We start from the raw sequence: 26,060 nt of genomic DNA on the forward strand, positions 1-26,060 counted from the left end.
CATGTCAATCTAATCTGCCCATGGCCTGAAAAGTCTGTTCTGCTGGCCTTTTTTAACCATAGTCTCCTTTATAAATAGCTCACTTTCTTTAATCAATCAGATTTCAAACTCGTCTTACAGGGCCAGCTAGCTGGCCCAGAATAACGCCAGCATTTTTCCATCCTCTGAATGGTTGGTCAGAGGGAAACTGTTAGAGCTGGCAAAACACGTGTGAACCGCTCTGCACACTTTAATACATCTAAGTTACTTGGTCACAGACATACTTAAAATTCAATTTTGAAGAAAAGCTAGACGGCTAGGAGAGGTCGGTCAACCCCGAAGCTATCTAGCTTGTCTCAGCCCAGGAAAGGGTTTGTTCGCCATTTCCAGACTAGTGAATACAAGCAGTACCACTGACTTACAGCCTCTGAGGGCGGTGCAAATTATGAGTATCTCTGGTAAGTAGGTTGTATTTTACTTACATTTTAATGTTTTTGTCATGTTATTAGACAAATATTGATTCTGAACTGCTCCAGATGATGTAGATGGCATAGTTGTGGTTGTAGTGTAGAGGTTTGGAGCTTATTGCTTTAGTAAAATGGTATTCACCCTCCATATGTGAAATGCCTCTCTTTCTGTAATGCCACGTGCTGTTATAATGTGTTTTGTATATATTTTGTATTGATGGTTTGTATAATCATGCAACGTGATAGCGGTGGTATTAAGAGGTGGATTAAGTCGGGTAAGTCCCCACTGAAGGCCCAGGTACCAAATGCACGGCCCACCACTGCCCTTTACAGATTTGGATCTGTGTTGCTCTCATCTGTACAATAAAAAATCAAGAGTAATTTAAGTTCACTTCATCAGTATGAGAAATAAATGCCACAAAACGATCCCAGAGAGTTAATTGTCGGATGTGTCCATCATGGCAGATTTTGGTGCTGCTTTGAGACGGATTAAAAACCAATGTTCAATTATTTCAAAAAGAATTTTGAGTTTATTTATTTTTTTATTTTTACTATCTGAGTAAAGAAAGGATGTTGTGAATAAACGTGTGTTGGGCTGAAGGTTTTTAGCGCAGGTCTTCTGCCATGCTCGTTGTTATCTTCGTAAACTAGTCTACATCTGTGGTGTGTGAGAGCCAGGAAATTATACACCAGTGGATTGAAAAAAGCTGTGCAACGACTGGAAATAGGTTGATGGGCTGAAAACGGCACGCAATGAGAAAAAAAAATTACTTCACCAAGTAGATCAAAGTAATGGGTCTGGTTTGAAAATGTAAGAAGTAGAAAGTACAGATATTTGTGTAAAAATGTAATAATTAGAGGTAAAAAGTTGTCTGAAAAATCTACTTAAGTACAGTAACAAAGTATTTGTACTTGGTTATTTTCCACCTCTGATTTTTATACAGCTTTTAACAGTAGACATAAGTAGACACAGTAGTCATAAAGCAGCTTCACAGACATCTGGATGTTGATTTCCAATGAGGAAGGCAGAAGTGAAAGTGGTAAGGAAAACCTCCCTGAGATGAGATGAAGATCTTTGAAAGGAACTAGACTCAACAAACAATTCCTCCTGTTCTGGTTGAAGTGCGTAGTGATCTTGTATAAATAATTACAGAATGAAATTCTAGATGACCATTATAAATGGCAAGGTAGTACACAGTGGGTAGAGTTGCACCCCCACAGCTCCAGGATCCATGGTTTAATCCTGGTCCTGAATAGACCTCTACTGGGTTACTTTATCCCTCTATCTGCTTCCAAAGTTTTTTTGGTTTCCTCCCATTTGCTGAAAAACTGACCCGAAGTGTGAATGCAAAAGTGTGTTCATGGTTGTCTGCAGTTCATCTGTTGATGCACTGGCTTCTTATCTAGGGTGTATATCTCATGGCTGGTGTTCCCAGAATACCCTGGCTCCACCATGATCCTGACCAGGATAAAGCATTTACAGAAACAGTACTTTTAAAACATTTCTCAAGTCAGCTTTTTTCATACCTTCTTAACTGAGGAATTATTGCTTACACATTTCTGGCATCAATAGCAGTTTTGCAATTTGCCTGCAAAACATGTCCTTTACACAGGTTCTGATGATATGACTTGCTGATTAAAGGCCTTTGACATACTTCCAAGCATCACAGAATCAAGACAAGTCAGTAAATTTGACATGAATATAAAAATGTTTTTGATTATTATTCTCTCCTCAGAGACAGTGATGCAGTTCTTCAACGTGAATGATTTCTCAAAGAAGGCTCCACCCAGAGGTCATGGTAAGGACTGAGAATTTACAGATAGGCAGATCCAAACGAATTTGAAATGTGCCAGGAGCACCAGCAGCTCCTGTGAATCCATCCTGTTTCTATTATCCGCTGAAGATTTATTAAAGGGTTTTCTAACAAAAAACTTTTATGGACAAGAGCAAAAGGAAGTTGATGTCACTGCAACAAATACAGCAAAAATAACAGTACAATAACACAAGTATAAAAGTAAAATGAAAAAAATGTATGGAGTCATGTACAAATCTGCAACCATGTATACAATATGTGTCCTAATCATATACAATATTGTTTAATGAGTGGGGGTATCCCAGAATGTTTTTTTCCACAAAAGAACATCTAACACTACAATAAATTCTTCTCATTACCTCCATTTACCTTCAAATAATCATCCACAATAAAACTAATCAAGCAATGTTTCAATTGGCACTGTTGCTGAATGTGGCATTTTGAGATGTTGAACAAATGAATAGTTCTGTACTGCTATCTCAAGCCCAGGACACCTCTGCTACCTCATCAGAGAAAAAGAGCCTTGCTTTCACTGTGGTCAGATCCTGCTTTCACTCCAACCAAAATGACAGGCACTATTTTATCTTTTCATTCTGTCCATAATTTGCGGTCAGACGCCTTTCTGGTGCTTTGATGAGGTTGCTAGACACTTGGTGATTAGTGGCATTGTCCAAGCAGTTTAACCTTTTCTGTTCTTTTTTGGGTGGTTTGTCTGTTTATTTCTTTCGGTGTTTGATGCCAAAGCCGCAACCTCCCACTGAAACAAACCCATTGCAGCTACATGATGTGCAGAATCATAAATTAGGTGACCACGGACGATACGATACGATGATCGACTTCAGTGCTATATATGATAAAAGTTGAGATTAAAATTTCCATAAGATCTTTCGTGAAGATGGATAACTGCATGCTGACTGGATAAGATTCTCATGTCAGTAAGACCTGACATGTTGCTCTGAGGGAAGGCCAGAGGCTACAACTGTGCACCTAATGCAATCAATTGCATCATTGGACACCAAATGCTGTCCATGGTGAAAAGCGTTATAGAAATAAACTAACTTGATCTTGATCTAAACCTTTGCATACCAGATTAGGGACCATGCATTTGCATTTCCACTGGGCATGTGATTTGTTTTTGTGTGCAATGACTGTGACCTATTTTTGCAAGAGATAGGAAAAATCACTTTGGGTGAATTGTTTGTTCAAGATGCTCCTTTTACCCCAAAAAAAATAAAAATAAACACAAAATAGACTAAAATAGTCCTACAGGGTGGACTACTTTTATTCTCTGTAGCATTTTAAAAAACATTTGTTCTCAAGATTGCAATAGAATTTGCTCAGACGTTCTCAAGGCTCATAATTTAAAAGCGTTTAATTGCTATCAGTGTCACATACCTCACCAAATCCTGCTAGAGAGACTCATACACCATCATGCCTTGCACCCTGTGTAGCACCAGGGTTCTGGAGGAACGTTGTCTCGCTTTTACTGTGTACTGTGTACCACTGTGTATAGTAGAAATGACAATAAAAGCCTTTTGAATTGACAGTAAGATATATGGCAAATAAACCATTTTACATCAAGATAAATCTCTTTCGTATATCTTTAATTTGTTTAGAAACCAAAGAAACCCAAATTCAAACAAAGTGTGACAGTCACTAAACATCATAATGTAATCATAATGTAACAGCAAAAAAAAAAAAAGAGACCCCAAATACAGTTCTTCATCCACCAAGTACAGTTCAAGAGCACACACTAATTATCTGCATTTTAGTGTTCATGAATATTGCTCAACACAGTTGACCAATAAAGTTCTACAGTTATTGTCCATGTTCATCCAACTTCATGAGTTGTCTGTTAGTCACCCAGGGTAGCAACCGCATCTGTGAGGAATTCATCATTTCCAGATTCTAGAGAGGAAAAGCATAAAAGGAACAGTTACATCAACATGTGTCTAATTCTGGAGAGGAGAAAAATGTGTTGATACAAGCAAAAAATATTAAATGCAATATTTAAGCAGTTGACTGCAGAAAACCAGTACCGAACACAATAAAATATACCCGGGAGTACATCAAGAAAGCGATTCAAACAATAAAATGAAAATCCTTCACATACTTAATTTCTACTTAGTCTTAATCAAATAAGATGGGTGAATTACATGACTTCTTCCTGCATCTTGGATTTTATGACCAGTACTCAAAATGACAAAGTGGATTAGACTAGTCTGAGGGAGACGTGAGCAGCGATCTTATTAATTTCAGTTAATTTTACTCATCAGGTTCTCCAAAACTAATGTGATGTACCATACGTGTGGTGATTTGTATTTACACCTTACCTAGTAGTTGATCATGCGTTTGATAGCCTCAAAACACTTCCATTTGTCCGGGATATAAAAGGGTTCAAAAATGTGAGGGAAAGGTGTATCATAGCCACACACCCTGGTGATTGGTGCCTCCAGGTTTAGGAAACATTCCTCCTGAAAACAGAACCATAAGACAATTGAATTACAACTACATGAAAAGTATGTTTGGGCAAGAAATAGGCCATATGATAATCTGAGGACAATGATTCTTTTTTCATGATGCGCAAGAAAAACAACCAAATACTGCAGCTAATTTTTATTTCTTATGTTCTTCATAAACTACTGGCAGAGACTTTAAAAACCCTGACCACTCTCGTGTCATTGTCTTATATCCCATCTGATATTGAGAGAGGATTCAGACAACACTCTCCATGGGAAAGGCAGAAAAACACAATAAAATGTGACAAAATTCCCACACTTTTATTTAATCTAAGCCACCCAGTAACTGCTATTCGGGACACCGCACAAAGCCCATATACAATAATGCAATCATTCTCATTTATCTTCTGATTTCAACTAGAGTGAGTCAGAAATAACTTGTAAGAGATGTAGGATGAGCAGGACATAATACACCATTTCAATAAGTCAAATGCAGGACACGTAAACGCTCATGTTTATCCTCCAATTTATAGTCATTCGAGTTCATTTGTCCCTATTGCACAACAGTTACCCCTGTGGTAAGATGAGAAAACTGCTCAGATATGCATGAATCCATCCAACTGCTTCTCACCAATGGATTAACTGTTCTTTTTTCATCAATACACATATTAACTCAAGGACAAAAGAAAGATGAAAAATGTTTTGGAAATATTATTTATATTAATTTTTTTAATAACCAATTAAATATATAGAAATCTGGTGATTGTTCAGACTCTTTATTTAGTACTGTAAATGTACTGTAAAAGCAGCAGCTTCTAGCCCATATGGGCAAGTCTCTACAAGCTTTGCACACCTGGATTTGGGCTGATTCTCCCATTCTTTCTTGCAGATCCTCTCAAGGGATTTCAGACTTGATGTGAATTGCAGATTTTACGTTTTTCCAGATATTCGATTGGCTTCAGGTCCAAACAATGTTGTCTTTACTATGTGCTTTGGGTCATCATCAAGACAATTTGTGAACCTTCACTCTAGTCTGAGGCGGTGTGCAATTTAAAGATCTTTCTGTATATGGCTGCATTTAGCCTACACTAAATTCTGTTGATATTCCTACACTGAATTATCTCTGCTATTGAACAATATCACCATAGCATGCTACCACAGGAATTGTCTTTTTATTTTTATTAATGGATCAAGCAATACTTGGTTTTACCAGGAGAACTTTTTTAAAGTTAATTCCAAAAAGCTTGAATATTGTCCTTTTTTCTCCTTAAATTGCCTGCCATGAGCATGGATTCAATGTGTGAACACAAGAAAAACATAAACTCCACACAAACAGTAAATTAGGATCCTACTAGGAACCCTGGAGCTGTTAGGCGCGAACGCCATCCATGGCACCACCAAAAAAAGCTCGTCTTTCATGATACGCTTGGCTCCAGAGAATAGTGTGCCCACTTAGACAATTAAAACATGAACATAAAAGTAGTGTGTGCAAAATCGCAAACTGCTTTTGACTTGAGCATGCAGTTCTTCTCTTCCAGGATATCAAACAGGGAACATACAGCCTCCTCCATCATCTCTTACTTAATAATGAGTGGTTAGGCCTGTATGAGTAGTTGTTTGTTTTCTTCGCAAGCGCATTTACCATTTCTTTTGATGCTTTGTTGATTACCCATTTCATGACTTCAGTTTTTCCACAAGACCTTGCAAACATTGTGTATTCCTCGATAAAGCCCCTTTTGAGCAAGAGCAATTAAGGAACATGTCAAGGCTTTAAATAAACATTCAGCTAAACCTAATCGTCGTCATTAGTCAAAAATGCTTTTGGTCAATTCATATGTCAGAGCAATTTGTGGGTTATTGAGGTTGTAATCCAAACAATTTTCACAGTGCACTTTCAATGTTTAAAACAAAAAATGATGTCTGTAGGAACAGATATAAAGCCAACAGCATAATCTAAATGATATCATTAGTGTTGAGAAACTATTGATAACAGCGTTTCTTAGTGCTGATGTTGGTGTGGAACTGTAAGGATGAGATGCACCCGGAGCAAAGCTTATCAACAATATAATAATTCCATAGGGAGCAACAATTCAATCAAATCCTCACATATTCATTTAAATGAATTGAGAGAATTTAAATTGTTATTCTTGATGAAGACAAATGGCAAATTATTAGCGCCCCCAAGGAATGTGTGAAATTAGAAAAAAACAAACAATAAAATAACAAATACGATTCTTGATCAAGATATTTAGTATTAACGGTCATGGTTTAGAGTTGTCATGTTTTATATATACACAAAAACTGTTAGTCACCACCTCCAAATAGTTTGTTTAACAAATGAAGTACTGAGAGAAAGCCATAATATGCATCAGCTAAACTTTCGTGGGTATCATTACAAATAGAATTGTTTATTATTGACAAATGAGACCGAATTTAATGTTTGAGAGTGCACCAATAGACAACCGCTAATGACACTGCAAAGTATGCTGTTTAATGAATGGTGCAAAGGTGCTGGTAAAGGCTGTTGGCATTACATTCATGTGCTGTACATGAATTAGGTATAAATAAGTACATTTCTGACATGAATATTAAAACAGCAATAAAAAAAAAAAAACCATTTGTAAGAACTCAAACAAGCCATTCTCCATCTCTCAGCTGAGAGCCTGCATTTCCACAATACCAGATATGTAGCTAGAGGCCATTCTCTTCACATTTGAAGGCAGATGTAATTTTATGTCATTTAGCCTCAGAGCAGATGAATCCACCTGCCAATCCAGTATATGTCTGGACAACAGCTTCTTTTCAGCACTGGTAATGACAAGAGCACTTTTTCTTGATTAAAATAAATTCTTCAAATACGATTACTGGAAGAGCACAGAAAAGTGTGCAGTCTGGTCACAAGCCTCCACATCTGGACAGTAAGTTTCAGCAGAGATGTAGTTTTACTAGAATCAGTGTTTATCTATGATCATTGCATGATTACATGCAATATACTTTAAATGTCAAAGTAAAAAATCATTGCATACGGACTCTAGAAAGTGTTTTGCTTTGGGGTGTTACTTAAAAATATATTTTAAAGCTCAAACACTGCAGTCATACATGTGGTCCAAACTTTAGCTTTAAAAAAAAAACAAAAAAAAAAACAACCCATTAGATTAAAGATTACATGTGGAAATGTCAACATTACTAAGCATACATTGCCAGAAAAAAGAATTAATAACTGCCTTTCAGTGGAATCCAAAGTCAGATGACAATAGCCACATTCTGGCTCCCACTGCGTTCCTGGTATTTCCTTATTCGTGAATGTCTATTCAATAACATTTCTTATTTTCTTATATAGCATTTAGTGACTCGATGCTTGTTGAGTGTAAAACACGCAATAAGATGTTTAGGCAGCAATATTTCATATTGATTTTGTGCTCATGTTGATAAATGCTGACTAAAGAATTAATACACAAAGGCCATGAAAATGTTTGAGAAATATAAATGCAGCATAAAATCTATAACTCATTTCACATGTGTATGTGCCTGATCAAACCAAAAATGGGATGAAATACGGACAATATTTGTATGTTTTTCCGATCGGACTTGTGCCATTTGCCACATGAATGTAATATTTGTAAATACATTTAGTTGGTCTTCATTTTCTTCCCCCCACAAAATATAATCACTAAACTAAATCATAAAAACTAAAATCCACATTCTGAGCACTAGAACTCAGACCAGGGACTAAATAAGGATGAAAAAAAATATACGTTTTTTATATTTATATAAATATTATATCTATGTAAGTCTTTCTCTGACGGCTTTCTTTTTGGTGTTTCAAGACCCAACTTAAGTCCCAATCGATTTCCCTGTGATCTGCTCAATCAATCTATCAATCTATCAATCTATCTATCTATCTATCTATCTATCTATCTATCTATCTATCTATCTATCTATCTATCTATCTATCCATCTATCCATCCATCTATCCATCTATCCATCCATCTATCCATCCTTTTATGCATTATTACACAACTGTATGTTCCAAACTAATGTAATCATTATTTGTTTGACGGCTAATCTTATAACCCGAAAACACTCCCAAATTGCTGAAATCAGTCGTGGCTTAGTGGTTAAGGCGCTGGACTTCTGATCGGAAAGTCACAACAATCATGAAATTCAAATCCAAGCACCATAAAGCTATGACCGCTGGGCCTTCAACTGCTCAGTTATATAAATGAGATAATTGAAAATGGCTCTGGATCACGGTGTCTGCTAAATGCCGTAATTGTAAATGAATAATTCAATCAGCTGACTGTGCTTTTTAACAGTCCACAAATAAAGAAGAAAAATAAATCAAATAACTTGATTAGAAGGCTATAGGTCCCTGAGAACATAAAACCCTTTTGTTTTGTGAGAACACTTCATTATCTAAAACAATTACAAAGCCAGGCACATCCAGAGTTAGTGTTAATGATCACCAACAACCAAAAACAACAAAGACATGTTAAATGTGGAGCATGCGATTTCTGAGAACACCATTGTTGGCTGTATTTGATTACTTCAATGTGCAAGATGCAAAACTCAAATGACCCGTTGCGTTGGCTGGGAATTCTCGACTCCGTAGGTCAGTTTCATAGATCTCTAACCAAACAATTGAGCACTTCTGAATATTTAAAATGATACGACTGTGATGCATTTTTACTTTTTAGATAACCCACTTCTGGCAGGAGTAAATGACTGATCAACACTTTCCAGCCACTAATCAAAACAAAAGAAAATGAATGGATAGTGCTATCAAACTAAATGCAATCTTAAATTTCACTGCTGTTTGCACAATGCTTTCTCTAATCTATCTAATGGAGACTTCATGACTCTGTAACTGATGGTTTTTTATCTTAATTATGTCCTAAAATGCACACAAAAAACCCTTTATGCAAGAAATGATCAGTACTGAAGAGAAGTGTGTCTTTCTTGGGAAGACATGTCCGTAATATTTCCATTAACAAAGTCTTCCAGTGCTAACGAATGCTAACTCTGCCAGTCATTCAATATCATCTTATTTTTAGTTTATAAACCTGTCGTCCTCTTCTACACACACACAGGTTGTGAGTAGGGTTACTCACTTTGATGTACTGCTCATCACCACAACTCGGGATTAAGTGCTTTCATAGTTTAAAGTTTAAGTCCTATTGATTCAAATTACAAGCCACTGGCATCAATTGAAGATGACTAGGTCAGGCAACTGGGCTCGTGTTAAATGTGGTAGGTCTTCTCTGAAGTCAGTGTGTAGTTATGTGTGCTTTTTAGGAGCAGCTGGTTATGGTAAAAAAATAAAATAAAAAAAAAATACTGCATGTGGTTCAAGTTTAATGCTTAACCCAAAGCTGGTGGAGCCGTTCTGAGAGGTAAAGATATCCATCCTGGCAAAAAGCATTCGCTCGGATATTTGGGAAGTTGACTGATATGAACATCCTTGAAAAAAAACGAGTAATAGCATTATATCCGATACTACATACCCGGGATGGTTTGCTGCTTTTTGAAGCTTGCATTCATCTGGCGCCATGGCTGCATTTTAAACCAATTTCACCGAATGTGTAAGAGCTTCCACAAAGGTCAATGCTAGTAAATGCATTTTTTGAATATTTAGAACAAATTTCTAGTACACACCTTTGTGATTAACAAATTCCAACAAAGCAGGCATGTAGTGTGTGCTAAACAAACAATGACTGAGACTCTGTAGAACAAGAAACAGATGAGTGACAAGAGCAGCCGGAGTCGAAAAGTGTTTAAGAAGAACTGTCAGAAAGACACTTTTCACCATCCCTCTCTGGCTACCCCAAAAGCCCATTCAGTCAAATCACGTGAGCCGAGCCTTTCAGTCTTCCTCATACACACGTGCACACACCTCATAATGCCAAACAATGACACATGACGCAGCTCCAGTCAGGACAGGATGCTTTTATCCCCTCGCACAATTCCAACTGCGTTCATGAGCAAAAGAGAGAAACAATAATCCAACAAATGAACTATTCCACTGAGGTGTCCAGGAACGGCTTGATCGACCTAAAAATCCCTTTGTTCCAGCCATGAATCCAGAAATAACAGGACACAGCACTCCTCTCCCATTCTCAGGGAGTCACTGTAAGACTTGCAAGTTACTGAATTGAAGTTCCTTTAATAGTCTTGCAAATCAGACAGTCTCGCACTTTTCTTTAATGAATGTGAACTGGGCAGAGATTCAGAGGCTAAGACTAGTTTTTTTGCATGTGGTGCTCAGGTGGGCAAATCAGAAGTTCAGGTGGCTCAGACAGCCAAACTATAATTCCACTGCATCACGTTTTTTCATTATCATTATTATTATTATTATTATTATTACTACGATTATTATTGCCTGCAATCTCACCCGCTTATAAATAATACATTCTAACTTAGAAGGAGGAAGATTTACCACAAGGGGGTGCTAACAGTAATTTAGTAGCTAGTAGCCTGATTTCAATTACAGCGACCACAATGGTGTTGCTCTGTGGCATATTGATTTGTTAAGAACTGCTCAAGATTACAAAGCATCAAGGAAAAAGCCCAAACAAAACAAAATCTACGGTAGCAAGACAGGGCACAGTTAAAGGCTGATTACCCTGCTTAGAATAAATCTGTGGAACCTTTTTTGAAATGACATTAAATAAACAAGTTTCAAAAGGTCAACATAATAAACAAATATAACATAAGATATTACCCTGGACTCAGTGGTTTTATATATTTTTAATTTATTTTTTATAAGAGATGGAACTCTACAGCGACAGGATCGAAACCAAGTTAAAGTGATCACAAGGTCAGTTTCCCAGACCACTTTGCTGTATGCTTCCTGTTCCTGTTGTATTTTGTGCTACATGTATCTTGCACCTTGTCATGACTTGGCTTGATAGATAGTATGTACACATCATGCTGCTACACAGGAATGAAGTATTTTATTCAAATTTCTATACAAAAAAGGCATCATTCTGAAATTGAAGACAGTGGCGCATCAGAATGTACATTGAGTAGTTGTCAAAGTCTGTAAAGCATTTTATTTTCAGTCGACTTATTTGCGACCAGATAGGTGTTTTTATATACATTCTTTAGCTGACCATTTTGTTTGCGTGGCCATGTCTAACTAGCCGGGAGCTACCAGTAAAACCATAACAACCGACCGTAAACTAAAGATAGCTAGAGATCAGCGTATGGTAATTTTAGTAACATAAAACCCAAAAAACAAGAAAAAAATATATGTAGCAGTAGCCTCTATATACAATAAAATGTTTTTTAGTTGTTCATACTCAATATGATTTTTACAGTTACCACTCTAATGCTGTTGAAGAAAGACCATGGATGTGTCCCTTTGGGGTGGGCAATGTAACAAAAATATGGTGCAACGATGCTCTACAATACACACAATCTATCACGATATACAAGTTTGCTAATAATTGATTTAAACGCAGTCTACTTTGTGATAAAGCGTAATGCGATTTTAAGTGCAAAAGATGAACTTTTAAGTGTAGTTTAAAAGTTTTATATAATCGCTGGCAACAGAAACTGATTCAAACAGCTTTTCAGAACATGAGCCATATTCACTGTGTTAGTTTGACTGGGTGGTGGCGCCTGTAATAAAATGTCTGCTCCGTGATAAAACTCACATCCGGACAGCATTAAATTAACGCAGCACAGGCACGTTCTACCGAGTTTCTTTTCCTACGAATTAGAATGTTTGTTTCATCCATGATTGCATTTCTGCATCGCACATTTATATATACAAATCTATAAGCATATTTGGGCATTTGTGATTATAAACTTAACATAACTACAAATACTTTATGGAAACATTTTGCATGGTTCATCATTGATCACGCTAGATTCTTGTTTTTGGTCCTCTTTGGTCCTTTTCAAAACAAAGTTACACCCATGTGACAGGCACTTTTTCTCCATTACTAATGTTGCTGCAAACACTTTGTTAGGGGTCAAGAACACCATAATCAAACTCCTTCTAGTATAACGTCTTATATAAACATCTTGTAGGCCAAAATACACCGGCATGACTTATTCCTGGAGACTTCAGCAGCTTTCAACATTATTCAGCAACAGACAATATATGGACAAAAGTATTGGAATCTCCTGCCTTTTCAAGCCATAAGGACTAAATACTGAATGGGATGTTCAAAAAGAACATTTGAATCATATGGTCAGGTGTCCACAAACTTTATGGATAAACACCTGACCATAACATTCATATGTGCTTTTTGAACATCTCATTCCACATCTACTCTCTGTTTGCTGTCATAATAACCTATAATAACCTTTTGGAGTGTGATTGTGGAGATTTGTGCTCATTCAGCTACAAGGACTTTAGAAAAGGCAGGTTCTGATGTAGGATGAGGAGGCCTGTGGTGCATTTCAAAAGTATTCACTAGGGTTAAGGTCAGAGCTCTTCAGCAGGCCACTCAAGATCTTCCAGTCCAACCCACTTAAACCATATCTTCATGCAGCTGACTTTGTACACAGGGGCATTCTTGTGCTGGGACTGGTTTGGGTCTTCTAGGTCAAGGAGGGGGAAAATGTAATGCTATCTTGTTGAAAGACCTCCTATACAATAGTGTGGTAACATCATTAGACATCCTCCAACATTGTGGAGGATGGGGTAGAACCATATATGGCTGGAAATGTAAGGTGTCCCAAATCCTTTGTTCATATAGTGTATTTTGTGGTAAGGTATATAGATTAAATATTTAGGTTAGCTCAATAATGATAATAAGAGTTATCATTCAACTGGCTCACAAAAAGGCTATACATTTCTTGATATTCTCAATGACACGCTGTTTTTTTCGATCAGGTAAAAGGACGGTAGTTTGATTAGGTCATTTTCCGATTCAATGCAACCAAGTCAAATGACATGTCGCTGTTTTTAGATGGGATTCAAACAACTACAGGTAAGTAAACTCTACCCAAGCCTGGATTGCTGATGAATTTATGGCAAACCTTTAAATAGTAAAAAAGATTGTGTACTAAATTTTTGGCATCATCCATGTAAAAGCCTTATTTTTAGTCCTCCCTAGTTTAGTTTCATTATATTGTATAAGTACACAAGGCAAATCCATCAGGCTGACTCATCACCTACCACCACACAAACAGCCCCTAACCCAGGTAGCAAATGCATTCACTATAAACATAATTACACACACTTTCATTCAGTCAGATTGGCTAAACATCTCATAAATGTTCAAGACCGACCTAAAGCTTGAGATTTACTTTATCAAAAGTTTATAACATACAAATCAATAAATACTCTGCATGTGGTACTGTGTATGGTTCTACACATGACAAATAAAATTGGAATTTAATAATACTAAAGGGCTCCTTGTTAAATCTCAGAGAAACAATGAGGTTATGGTGGTCGTGTAAAGTGCACATTTACGAGACTAATGTAACTGGGAAAAGTCTAGAGAGAGTTTTTGTTCAGAAAGGGTAAGATGATTTATAAATCCTCTAAAACACTCACCAAGAACCATAAAAAGGTAACAGAGAAAAAGAGAAAAAAGGGAAAAAAAAAAAGACTCAACACGACTACGCAGGCTAAAATAGCGTCAAAGAATTTAAAAGTTACACGTGAGTGAAAAGCGGATCTAAGTCTGTGTTTTGCAGGTCCCATAAATAAACTCTATGACCCAAAATCATCCTTATTACAGAAGTGGATATACAATGGCAGTGGGAACAGACAGAGGTTGCATTCTGTGAGCTATGATAGTAACCACAGCCTCGATGATACACCAGCACATGATCATTTACTAGCATATTTTAGTTAACTGGGTTCTTCTGTCGTGGGTATGGAAAAAGGCAGACATGCTGAATGTATTAATACATTCATTAATATCTAGCTACTTGATGTGCTTTTGTGAGACGATGATTACTCTGGAATAATTAACATGAAGCAATTTAAACAGTTAAGGCTGTTGCAAAAAAGAAAAAAGTGCTCTAGCTTCCTGAGGACACTGTGGAACAGTGGTGGACGAAGTGCACAAAGCAGAGTAAAAGTACTTTTACTTGAGTAAAGTACACATTAACGGTGATGGAGGTTAAGGGGCAAATTTGCCACTTAACGTCGGTTATGTCAGGAATCCCCCTGACACGCCCCCTTTGGAGGCGACATCCCCCGAAGCACCTTGCTTCTTCTCCCGAGCGGCCTAGCTCGTGCCAGTCATGCTGATCACACACACCTGACTCTCATTCACTCACTCATCCCATCTCCTATTTAAGCCCCTCACCTCCACACACTCGCGGTCCGTTATTGATTGTGCATGATCGTATGTGTTGGTTCATGGCGGTCTGTGTAATCGAGTATACGTATCCCGCTACGTACCCTCCTTCTCGGACTACGCATTCTCTCAACGGCCCCCCGGATTACCCCGATCCTGCTGTTTTTTATGTTCACGCTGTCTGCACCACGTTTATCCATTGCTGCCCAGCGCTGCGCTTTCCATAGCGCGGATCCGTGGATTCTCTACACAAACTGCTTTCACAGAACTTCGTGGACTGTGCTCCCGGAGCGCACCACTGGATATTACTGCTTCGCTACAAGTATTGGTGGATTATCTCCTGAGTATTCTCAATAAACTTTGTTTGCGTTTACTTTGGCTTCCGCCTCCTTATCCGCATTACAGGTTATCTCGAACCGCATGACCAATCAAATTGCGGCAACGCTGTTGTGTAAAAAAACCTCCAAAAACACGTCCATGCACATTCTCATTTAATAACGCACATCATGTACATAAAGAAATTTAAAGCACGTTAATATATTGCCGCCATATTGGTTTTCGTTTATCTCGATCATCGGTTATCTCGACGCTTTTTGCCGTCCCCTAGGCCTTTGACATAACCGGGTTCCACTGTACTATGATTTATTATGGCTATAATGTTCCTATTATTTTTTATCATAAAACTCTTTGCTTAATCAACTCTGTTATGTGAAAAGACTTTAATGTTACTCTTAACACACCAATCTTATAATAAAAAGATATTAATGAGTTACTGAGTAAATATCACCAAGCAGCAATGGCAGTTCTGGCTTGAATGAAGTCCTGGGTGAACCACGCTGTGACCCAAAGTCTCCCCCATTGATTAGTTTTAGCTTTGAAAAGCTCCTCTCTGCTTCAGCTACCATCACCGGATGTGTAACACATATTCTCAGAGCAGTCCACAAATTTGGAGATATTTTTCAGTACAATCACAGAAAATCTTTAAGACATCACCTCATTCAACCAAACCAATAACTGCTGTTTAACTACAATCCAACTAGACTAGTTAGGTTAAACTGTGTTTGTTGCTACACACATTATGATAAACTACATATTATAAATAATTATGTTATGCAGCTAAAAGAAATGTTGCTTTATGAGTAAAAGCATAGCAGGCAACACGGCATAACCGTAGGTGATAAACAGTTATTGGCCTATTTCAGTAATTGCATTAGTCTATACTATTATATATATGATCTATACTTATAATGATCTAAGTAATAGATCAGTGTTTAGTTGAGTAAAGTAACATATTTGACTTTAAAATGTAGTGAAGCTACATGGTAAGTCTCCCCAAATGGCCATACTTGAGTAAAGTAACGATATGGAAAAAAACTACTTGAGTACAGTAACGAATTGCATTTACTTCGTTACTGTCCACCACTGCGAACTATCAAGCAAATAAGACACTTAAGCTGCCAGTATGTATGGTTTTTACCTGCACTGTTGTTGAGATCTCGGCAGCGAAGCCTCCAGTCACTGGAGCCTCATGACTGATCAGCAGCCTCCCCGTCTTCACCACTGACTATAAAAGAACATATTAAGACATACAAGACATTACTGACTTATACCAATTAATGAGTCATGCTAATAAATAATCTGGTGAGTGTTCCTCACAATCCAACTTCTTGGATGCCCTGGTAAAATATATTAAAATCAGATAATATACATTTTGTTTAACATGCTTGAATTCAATTAATTAAAATAGTTTTTTGTATTTTTTGAATCAAATCAATATTATTTTAATCAGCTTGTCATCAGACTTATTTCCAATCTGTATTAAAGAACATTTTGTTTAATATTTAATTATATTTTTTCATCATTTAAATATCAATTAAATGTATAAGCGGAAATGTAACACTCCACCAAGACCTTACACACACAACTCATTGCCGTGCTGAGCTTTCTTGTTGTTTGATCTAGTTAGGTCTCGGACTCAAACAGTTACAAGCTTAGACCTGCAGGTTTCTATGGCAACTTCAGGCCCTGTGGAGGGCACCCACAATGCCTTATAATGACCATATGTTTCAGTGTTTAAATACAGATTACAAATACACTCAAACACACCAGGCTGCTCTTAGCCTGTTAAAAATAAACATGCAGCCGCAGCTCTGAGCCCTTGACAAAACAGCCACAGGATTAGTCAGAGCTGGAGATGTTGGAAACGGGTCACCCTGCCACCAGTGGAACACAGCATCTGTCGTTTTACACTCAGGAAAACAGGAGGTCAAACACACCTCTGCGAGCAGGTGCTGCCTTACCAGAAAGCCAAAATCATCAAAACAGGCAGGGCTTTTTGTTTGTTTTGTTTTTTTAATTGCATTAACTAAATTCAGAACGAAGGCCTTTTATTTGAAGGCTGGCAGGTGACTCACACTCCAGACAGAACACATCAGTGTGCACACAAACGGGGTGGAGGAAAAAAATAAATAAAATAGGTGGCACACCCCAAGTTTATTTGATAGGAAGCTAAGCTACTTCTGCATGTTGTGTCCACTAAGGATAATGATGTGATGGGAATGTAAAGTGAGGCCTGCATGCTGGTGTAGTCTGATGAACACAGTGATCAAGGACGGCAGGCATCTCATCTCACTTGACTGAAGCCCCACATTACTGCAGGAGGAAAAGGCTCCACCCGCAACATACCACAGTGCACAAGACTCTCCTGTCTCGCAGATACTTCAATGCCTTTCTTTTGACTCTCCACCTTCCTACCACCTATACTTATTCTTAATTTTCAATTAAATTTAATTTGTATAACACATTTAACAATGCCTATTATACAGTATGTACGCCAAAGTACTTTGATTCTAGGCAGGTCTCACACGATTGCTTAATTCTTAACTATATTAAACTGCCTAATGATTGTTTTGCATGAATTGCTGTCATTTAAAAGCTTGTGTTGATTTTCATTTTGGCTAAAGTATTGCTTTAGATTTAAGCTCTCCATTTCAATGGTGAAACATGGTGGTGGCAGCTTCCTGCTGAGGGGTTCTTCTTATTGGCATTAACAGGGACACTGGTAACTTGAGGGACATGTGAATGCAGACAAATAATGGATCCCTGAAGAAAACCTCTTTTAGAGCACACAAACTCAAACTGGAGCAACAGTTCACCAACATGAAAATGACCATGAAAGCAAGACTGGAGTAGCTTTAGGGCACATCTCTATGTTTTGAGTGGCCCAGCCAAAGCCCAGACTTAAACCAAATGAATCATACTGTATGTAGAAAGATCTAAAGAAGGCAGTTCATTTTTTTCTCACCATCCAATCTGATAGCTCTTGAGAGGATCTGCCATGAAGAATAGGATAACCTGTGCAAATCCAGATGTGTACAGTTTGTCGAGACATATCCAAGCAGATTTGTAGCTAAAAGTGCTACCAAAGGGGTTTCTATAAAGTATGGGGGGTCTTTTTCCCATACAATTTCAACATTAATGATTAAGTATATATGAAGTGTAGGAAATTTTGTTAAATTATGTAATTTAATGCCAATTACATTCATTCAAAATCAACTCCACAAAATAAAGAGTGCAGCAAATAAAGAAAACTATATTATAAATATTTAATTCTAAGAATCAGCTCCATGCTGCACTACAATGATTCTTAATATGATCTCTTAAGTGTGACTACAAAATGATGAGCCAATATGGATAATGAGAGCCGACATGCCATGTGTCTGCAGTGCCGTTACTGAGAGAACACACTGAGCAGCTGCGGTATGCAGTGGTTTCTCACGAAGGCTGGTTGTGAGCAGATGTGGAGAGAGCTACAGCACTGATCTGGGGCCAATCTTTAGCTATGCAACCTCTCCACTGCAGCAGTTAACCTCTTTTTGCGTTGCTTTAATTTGATCAGCCTTTCTATGTAAACAGTGTTTGGCATTTGTGGTATAAACAGTCCTTTGAATGAATTACAGACATGGTGAGAAAAAGTAACGTCTGGAAAAGTGGTGTAGACTATATACCCACAAGCTGCTAGCTAGAGCAGTTACTTAGTATGCAGCATCAATAATAATACTCATCCTCATCATTATCTTCACCATCTCATTACAATGATCTGATTTTATTTATATTTAATAACCTTATCCAGGTGTCAGTGCTGCAGTTAATCTGTGGTCTATCGTGCAAATATTGTGCTTCCGTTTCATCTTTTACTGTGTGAAACAAAACTACAACAGCACAGGCATCGATGTCTTTTTTTTTTTAAAAATTTTTATGCATCCTCAAAGCCAGATTGAAAATGTGAACAGTGGAATTTCCTCCCTATGCAGATACAGTCCTTGTACTTTTCATTTAATAAAAGACACCAAGTCAAGGTGTTGAGAAGTGATATCGTAAACCATGGGCAGTCACTATTTTTGATGCGTATTATTTCTAATTAAAATGTTTTGAATAATTCTCCAGAAAAGTCGCTAAGATTCAAATATGAAGCTTCTGTTCTGTTAGCTGTTCTATTTTTATTTTTTCCTTTGCTTTAAGATATTTTATGCAGGCTGCCTCTGGTGTGTAGAAATTTCTCCATCATATTAATGACCTGTGCAGATGGAGAAAGTCTAGGTGCTGGAAGCAGGGCCAATCCGTCCCCCACATGGTGCTCTACTATGAAGATGCTGGGCCAAGTCCATAGGCACATGGAGGCTAGGAACACAAAGCTCCCTGCAGGTTCTACCATTTGCAATCTGATATCATCGCCTACCACAGTCCACTCCTCTTTCCACACACTACTGTGCTACTGTCGAAATAAACCTCAAGGTTCAAGAGCTGCCAGGGTTTTCAAGACTGATCCTCAAGGCTCTGATGAGACAGTTTTATCGTGACGTAGCTACTGATAACTGGGTGTGTTAGTTCGATTAGGAGACTATACACTAATTAAAGTACAGCATCTCAGTGTAAAGAGAGGGGTTTGAGGCACAAAGTTTAAATAGTGGTCAAATGCAAGTTAATAATACAAACAAGATGTTATTAGTTATTATAAGATGATGACTTCCTATTTATATAACTAAGGAACTGCCAAATCAGTCAGTCACGAACAAAGAAATTGCCATGAAATACAATTATTTTAGCTATTTATGACCCATATATTTATACACTATATAGACAAAAGTACTGGGACACCTTTTCTGTAATATGTGGTTCTTCTCCAAGCTGTTACCACAAACCTGGAGGCACACAACTGTACAGGACATCTTTGGATGCGGTATAATAAAAGTTTGCATTCACTTGAACTTGGAAACCCAAACCTAAAGATGGCATTGAACCTGAACATGGCAAAAATGAAGATGTTGTTTACATGGATTGGAGATGAAGGGCTTAAGTGGCCTGCTAATGATCTCTGATCTCAATCCTACTGAACAGCTATGGGATAAATTGGAACACTGACTGCACCCCAGGCCTCAGCTCATCTGCATCAGTATCTGACTTTAATACCCTTGGGGCTGATAAACACAATTGTCCACAAGCACACTCCAAAATCTAGTGGAACTTTTTTCCAGAAGGGAATTATAAGAGCAAATAGGAACTTAATGTGGAATATGATGATCAGAAAGCACATACCATACTTATGATTAGGTGTCCACAATTATTTGGCAATACAGTGAATATACAGCAGATTCCTGATATAGGGGTGCAATAAATAATGGAGAAAAAAGACACAGTGGAAAATTTGCCATATTCAGTGCTTTGCAAATCCGTTGCGAGTTTTTGTCCCAAATGTTATTTCTTCAATAAATGGATCTCTGATCAAATTCTGATGCCCCTGAAAAACTTTACTACTATGCGCCACATTACTGTCTTCCTGCATGTGATGTAAATTCTACTGAGTTTGCGGTTAAAATTCTCCGGCAGAATTAAGAAGTCATCCTGCTGCTCCGACAGCAGACACATCATAAATAAAGGTACAGAAGACGGTTCCAGTAGCAGCTATCTTTGTTCATGCCACCACGATGATGAGGTGGTAAGCTTCAGATAATGATCAGTTCCTTGTTTTCTCCACATTTTCCTCTTTCCAGCTTTGTGGTACTGGCAAGTCTTCATCTCGTCGGCCCACGTGACTCTATAGCAAACTGTAACCTGACCTTTCTGTGCTTGAGGCTCACCAGAAGCTTCTATCTTGTGGTAAACCATCTTAGGTCATGCGGGTATATACTTGCTCTTTATAGCCCTGACACATACATGCCTATATTCTGGATACGGTTTTCACTCAGTTGAACCAGTTTCCCTTCACGAACCCATTTATCCATCATGCATAATTGTGGCTCTCTAAGGGAGTTTGTTTCTTCTATAGTCACTTCTGTTCCATGTCAATCAGTTGTTTTTGACACAGCAAATGCATCTCTAATTGGCCCATTATTATCTTTTAGCCTCATAGTCTGCACTACTCACATTGACACATGTAACTCATTTGGCATTTGAATTTACCGAGTTTCCTTATGGATTCCTTATCCACGTGTGTCACTGCTAAAGCATGAGCAGCTTTATGGGTAATCCTGACTGACAGCTATGTGTGGTGGGCCCCAGGATACTCTCAGCCCAAAGCAACCCAAACACATTCCCCAGATTCCTTCTGACATAAATATTCCAGGACCGTAATTGCAATATTGTGGGACAGAAATCAACCCTTGGTAGCCATCAACACTTGACTGGCAGAATCAGGTCAAGATCCAGCGGAAAGTTTTGTTTTGCTTTCTAATACTGGTGCTGTGATGTAGAAAACTGAGTTAAAAAAAAATAAAAAATACCATGGATCATGAACTGCATAGTTGGACTGCACACAAGGCACGATTCAGCCCATCTACCAAACGCTGTGCTGCTATTTTTGTCACTAAATATGCTTCTTAAACTTTTCATCGTTGGAATGTATTTTGCTGAGTAGTTGAAATTGAAAACTAAATAAATAAATAAATAACCACACGTTAAAGTTTTAATCTAAAACTGGACAGTATTAGTTTGCTGAAGAGTATATACATATACAAAAGTATATACGGAAACTAAACCCATTTAGTGCATTTAATTTCCAGATTACATCAAAATGCAATACTAATATATAAATAGTCATAAATAAAAAATATCAAAATCAATTTCAAATTACGCTAAAAAAGGTAATTGCACTGTACGGTGTTTTCTTTATGTCTTGGTTCGAAATGATTCTTTGGAAACTTTGTTGTGTTTTCTTTGGGCTGAATCTTCCCCTCACCCCTCGCTGTTTTCTCCAATTTCCGCCATTATTTCATTCTGCAGCGTCTTGTTACGTGTCCAAAGCCCTCCAGAGTTTAGCGGGTGGTGCATCAGTAATAATGGTCCGTGGGGAAACAATCCTTCATGTGTAGTTCAACACACGAAGAATTAAACAAAGGAAAAAAATTTGCCTCGATGTTTTTTTGTATTGGAATTACTTGAGGAATTGTTTCAGCTCAAGTTTGCTTTGACAGATGCACAAAAAAAAATCTTTATCAATGTCTTGCTAATAAATGTGTATAAGAAACGCATGTGTGTGGTTTGATATATGGTTTGAGGATAACGATTGTTTAATTAAAGCCATAACCAGCTGTAGGATCACATTGCAAGCGAGCCACACAACTGTCAACTCTGTTGCCTAGTTGGTTGAGTTATGCCTCATCTTCGAAAAGTCCTGCCAGAACCAGACAGCCCACAGCCTGAGATAAAAACTGGGAGGAATATATAGTCTTCACACTAAGGAACATTTTATTTAACTAGAGATCAGAAGTCTGAAAAGTATATCCTCTTCACTCTTCACTGAATTTACACTCAAATTGTGTTGTGAGTAATCACAGTCAGTGCTTCATTCAGACAATGAGTTTACAAAAACATGTGCTGAGCATTATGAGCAACATTTTTCTTTCTACTCCCCAACACTCCATATTTGCATCTGGTCTGTGTTCATACGCTTATGAAGAGTGCAGTGTTTATAGCAAGGGCACTGTCAGCAGCATGTGCTGGTAGCCAACAGCTTATTTACTTCTGGCCATTCGATACCACTGCTGTCCAGCTTTAGTTTGACCCGAGTAACTCTGGTGGATGAAGACAGACAGAAGGAGGGTTTTTTTTTTTTTTGGACTCCTGCTCATATACTTACTTTTCTCGATCACATACACAATTCTGGTTCCTATGGTTTTATAAAGAGATGTTAGCAGCAAGGAGTTCTAAACATATGAATTGTGGGCAGTTCTTTATATCTGTTGGTGCTGCAATGGGAATAGAGTTCTAAGAAGCAGGGATTAGGGTGTGGTTTAGTAGACTTTTTTATCCTCATATACACTCATGTGAAGTGGCCTCTCAAAGACTTGGGCACCACATCAAGATAAAGGGGTAAATTGACCAGACACTGTGAGACCGTCACCAGTACTAATCAATGAGAAGCATTGCACAGTAGCTATGCACACAGAGCTACTCAAAATAGACCAAAGCAGTTCCTGCACACATACATAAGAATGAAAAAAAACTACACTGTGTTCGCCTGCCACAAGCTGACAAAACATTAGTATAGTGTTTGTTTTTCAGCTAAGAAAATTTTATATACTCACTTTAATTTTTCCTATTCTCAAAAAAATGTTAGATACAGCAAATAATTAGAAAGCATAAACTTTTGAAATAATTAATAGACAACAGTTTACCCACCCTCAAAAAAAAAGGTGTCTAGAGGTTACTGTTGAACTCTGATTATAAACCATTTTTACCTCAGTAGGCTTGACAATGTTTTTTTAATGCATCTGTACTAAAACAGCAAAATAAAGTGCATTATATATCACTTTCTAATCACCATCATTATTGAGTTGCCACTGAGTTGAGATCTGTTTCAACTTTTTGTTTCCTGCGGCCAAACCCGGGTCTTTATCAGCCAGAAAAAACATTTTGGACTATTTTTTGGCAATTTTTTTTTTTTTTATTGGCATCCCTACTGAATATAGATAAACAATGCATACCTTAAGTTAAACTAAGTTACATTCCTTTCTTTATTCACACTGGTTTCAAGTAAGAAAATCACTTTCATAGAATCAGTTAAGATTCATGTCACAGGTACATGTCAACGGACACCTTCTCCTTTTTTAATTGGAGTGCTCTTTTTGCACATTTTAAAACTGTATCCTTTAAAGTATCTATGAAAAATGTTTAAACGCTGACAGATCCGCCCGTAAACAACAGATCACGTTTGTGAGCACCTCTTATACAGATGTCTTATGCAGATGTCTTATGTGTGTCCTGTGCAGAAGAATTTCAACAAGCAAATACAGGCTGAAAAGGTTTTAATCAGAGTATGAGGGGGGCACAGAGGAGAGGTCAGTTGAACTGAGAGATTTAGAGACAGGGAGGAAAGAAAATAGGGAGTGGCAAAAGGTCAGTGCAAGTGGTCAGAGGGGTTAATAAGGGGTTGATGTCCTCTGTGCCCTCTTCCACTGTGCCAGAGGCAGTGGTGGCTTCCCTTTACTGCTCACTGGGATACAGGGCTGTGATTAGACCAGGCCGCTTGCACAAGGGGAATGTCATGTTTACAGCCATTCCCACACACACCCAACATAATAAGAGTCACTCTCTGCCTACGCTTGCCACAGCACTATGCCAGGAGAGGCGGCAGACGCTCACTGGCTCAGTATGTGTACGTGTATACACACACACGCAAACACACACACACACACGCACGCGTGCACGCAATTTTACAAAAATGTAAAAAAAAAAAATACAAAAAAAATAAAAAAATAAACAGCCTGAACAACCAAAAATAGGACAGAACAGGGACAATGTTTTCTTCATTACTTAAATCAAAAATATTTCTGGTAAAGTTTGAAACGGAGCTCTGATCATATAATAGGGTTTATAATAAGCCTTTAAGCATGCTAGGGCAGGGCAGGGCAGTGCAGCATCGTCATCACCCTGACTTCAAGCATTGAACTTGACAGAGCTTCAGGGCCTTGTCCACAGTGTCTTTCATCAAATCCATGACAGGAAGTGAACACGGAAAAGTCCTGCCGCCTGGACGGAGTCGGCTTGGCCACAGAATATTGTCTATGAGCGGCCTGTGTGTCTTTAATTGCAAAGCCACCACAACGGCAAAATTCACATGGCACTATGTGATCTCCATGTCTTATGCAGCCCTTTCAAGTGGGCGGGTTTGCTTAGCGCAGAGACTGCGAGGGCGAGCAAATCAAAGCTGAGCATTCACAGGCTTGCGCTCACCCTCATGTACACACGCAAACACACTGAAACAGATGCACATTTCCAGCCCTGAGCCAATAGATGGGCCTTGATACTAAGAAGCCTGCTTGGCAGAAGAGATCTCTCACAGAAACAACTCCAAGTCTCCCAAAAGTCCCACTGAAGACTATTCAAGTTTAGATAAAGACTGATGTGTCCTACATCTAACATCATATCACAACCAATCAGATTAAAGACATGACAGAGAAAGGAAGCTTTAAACATGCACTGTAAACCTTTTTTTACTCATGGCAGGAGCAACAATGGGAAGTTTTCCTACTTGCCTTTATCCCCCTAGAGTGAATCCACAACGATATTCAAACACTACATCAAGTTGTGGTCATTTTTATGTCTGAAAACATTTTGAAATATTTGCCAAAATGTTCTTCACATTCTGGCAAATATCTGTTTAGAGGAAACACTTAGGTCTCAGTGGTACCCTAGGTTGTATAAATCGTACAGAATAAAAAGAAAATCTGGACAGGAAGATATCCGTTTCTTTATACATATTTTTTGTTTAACAAATAATCCCCACATCCTACACTAGTGCTCATGCATTCTAACTGAGGCAGGTGTTCTATTTGCGTGACTCCACAGCGAAGGCACAACAGCTAGTTTCAGTTATCCTCTAACTGCTTTCACTAAAAGAATTTAGCACCAAGCGTACCACAATGCATATGTGAATTTAACATATGCTAGGGCCTGCATAGACTAGTCAACTATTTTATTCATTAGTTGCTGCTGTAGGGAGTAGCCTGCTAGTTGGAGTAGTGGAAAAAGCAGCAGGGCAGACAGTACAGAGATTACGCTAATTCTACAGTCAGC

The 26,060-nt window shown here is 38.0% G+C and overlaps 1 protein-coding gene across 1 annotated transcript in view; it reads right to left on the bottom strand.

The window, feature by feature from the left end:
* Positions 1-3,847: 3,847 nt before the first annotated feature.
* Positions 3,848-26,060, bottom strand: part of bckdhb (branched chain keto acid dehydrogenase E1 subunit beta) — a 52,373-nt gene continuing 30,160 nt past the window's right edge. Inside the window, exons 9-11 of the mRNA XM_046848265.1 lie at positions 16,465-16,551; positions 4,594-4,734; positions 3,848-4,168 (exon numbers count right to left, since the gene is read on the bottom strand). Of these exons, the coding sequence (XP_046704221.1) occupies positions 4,594-4,734; positions 16,465-16,551 (228 nt within the window). The 3' untranslated portion in view covers positions 3,848-4,168. The remainder of the gene's footprint in view (positions 4,169-4,593; positions 4,735-16,464; positions 16,552-26,060) is intronic.

Source organism: Silurus meridionalis, chromosome 4 (genome assembly GCF_014805685.1).
Source record: "Silurus meridionalis isolate SWU-2019-XX chromosome 4, ASM1480568v1, whole genome shotgun sequence".
Classification (NCBI taxonomy): domain Eukaryota; kingdom Metazoa; phylum Chordata; class Actinopteri; order Siluriformes; family Siluridae; genus Silurus; species Silurus meridionalis.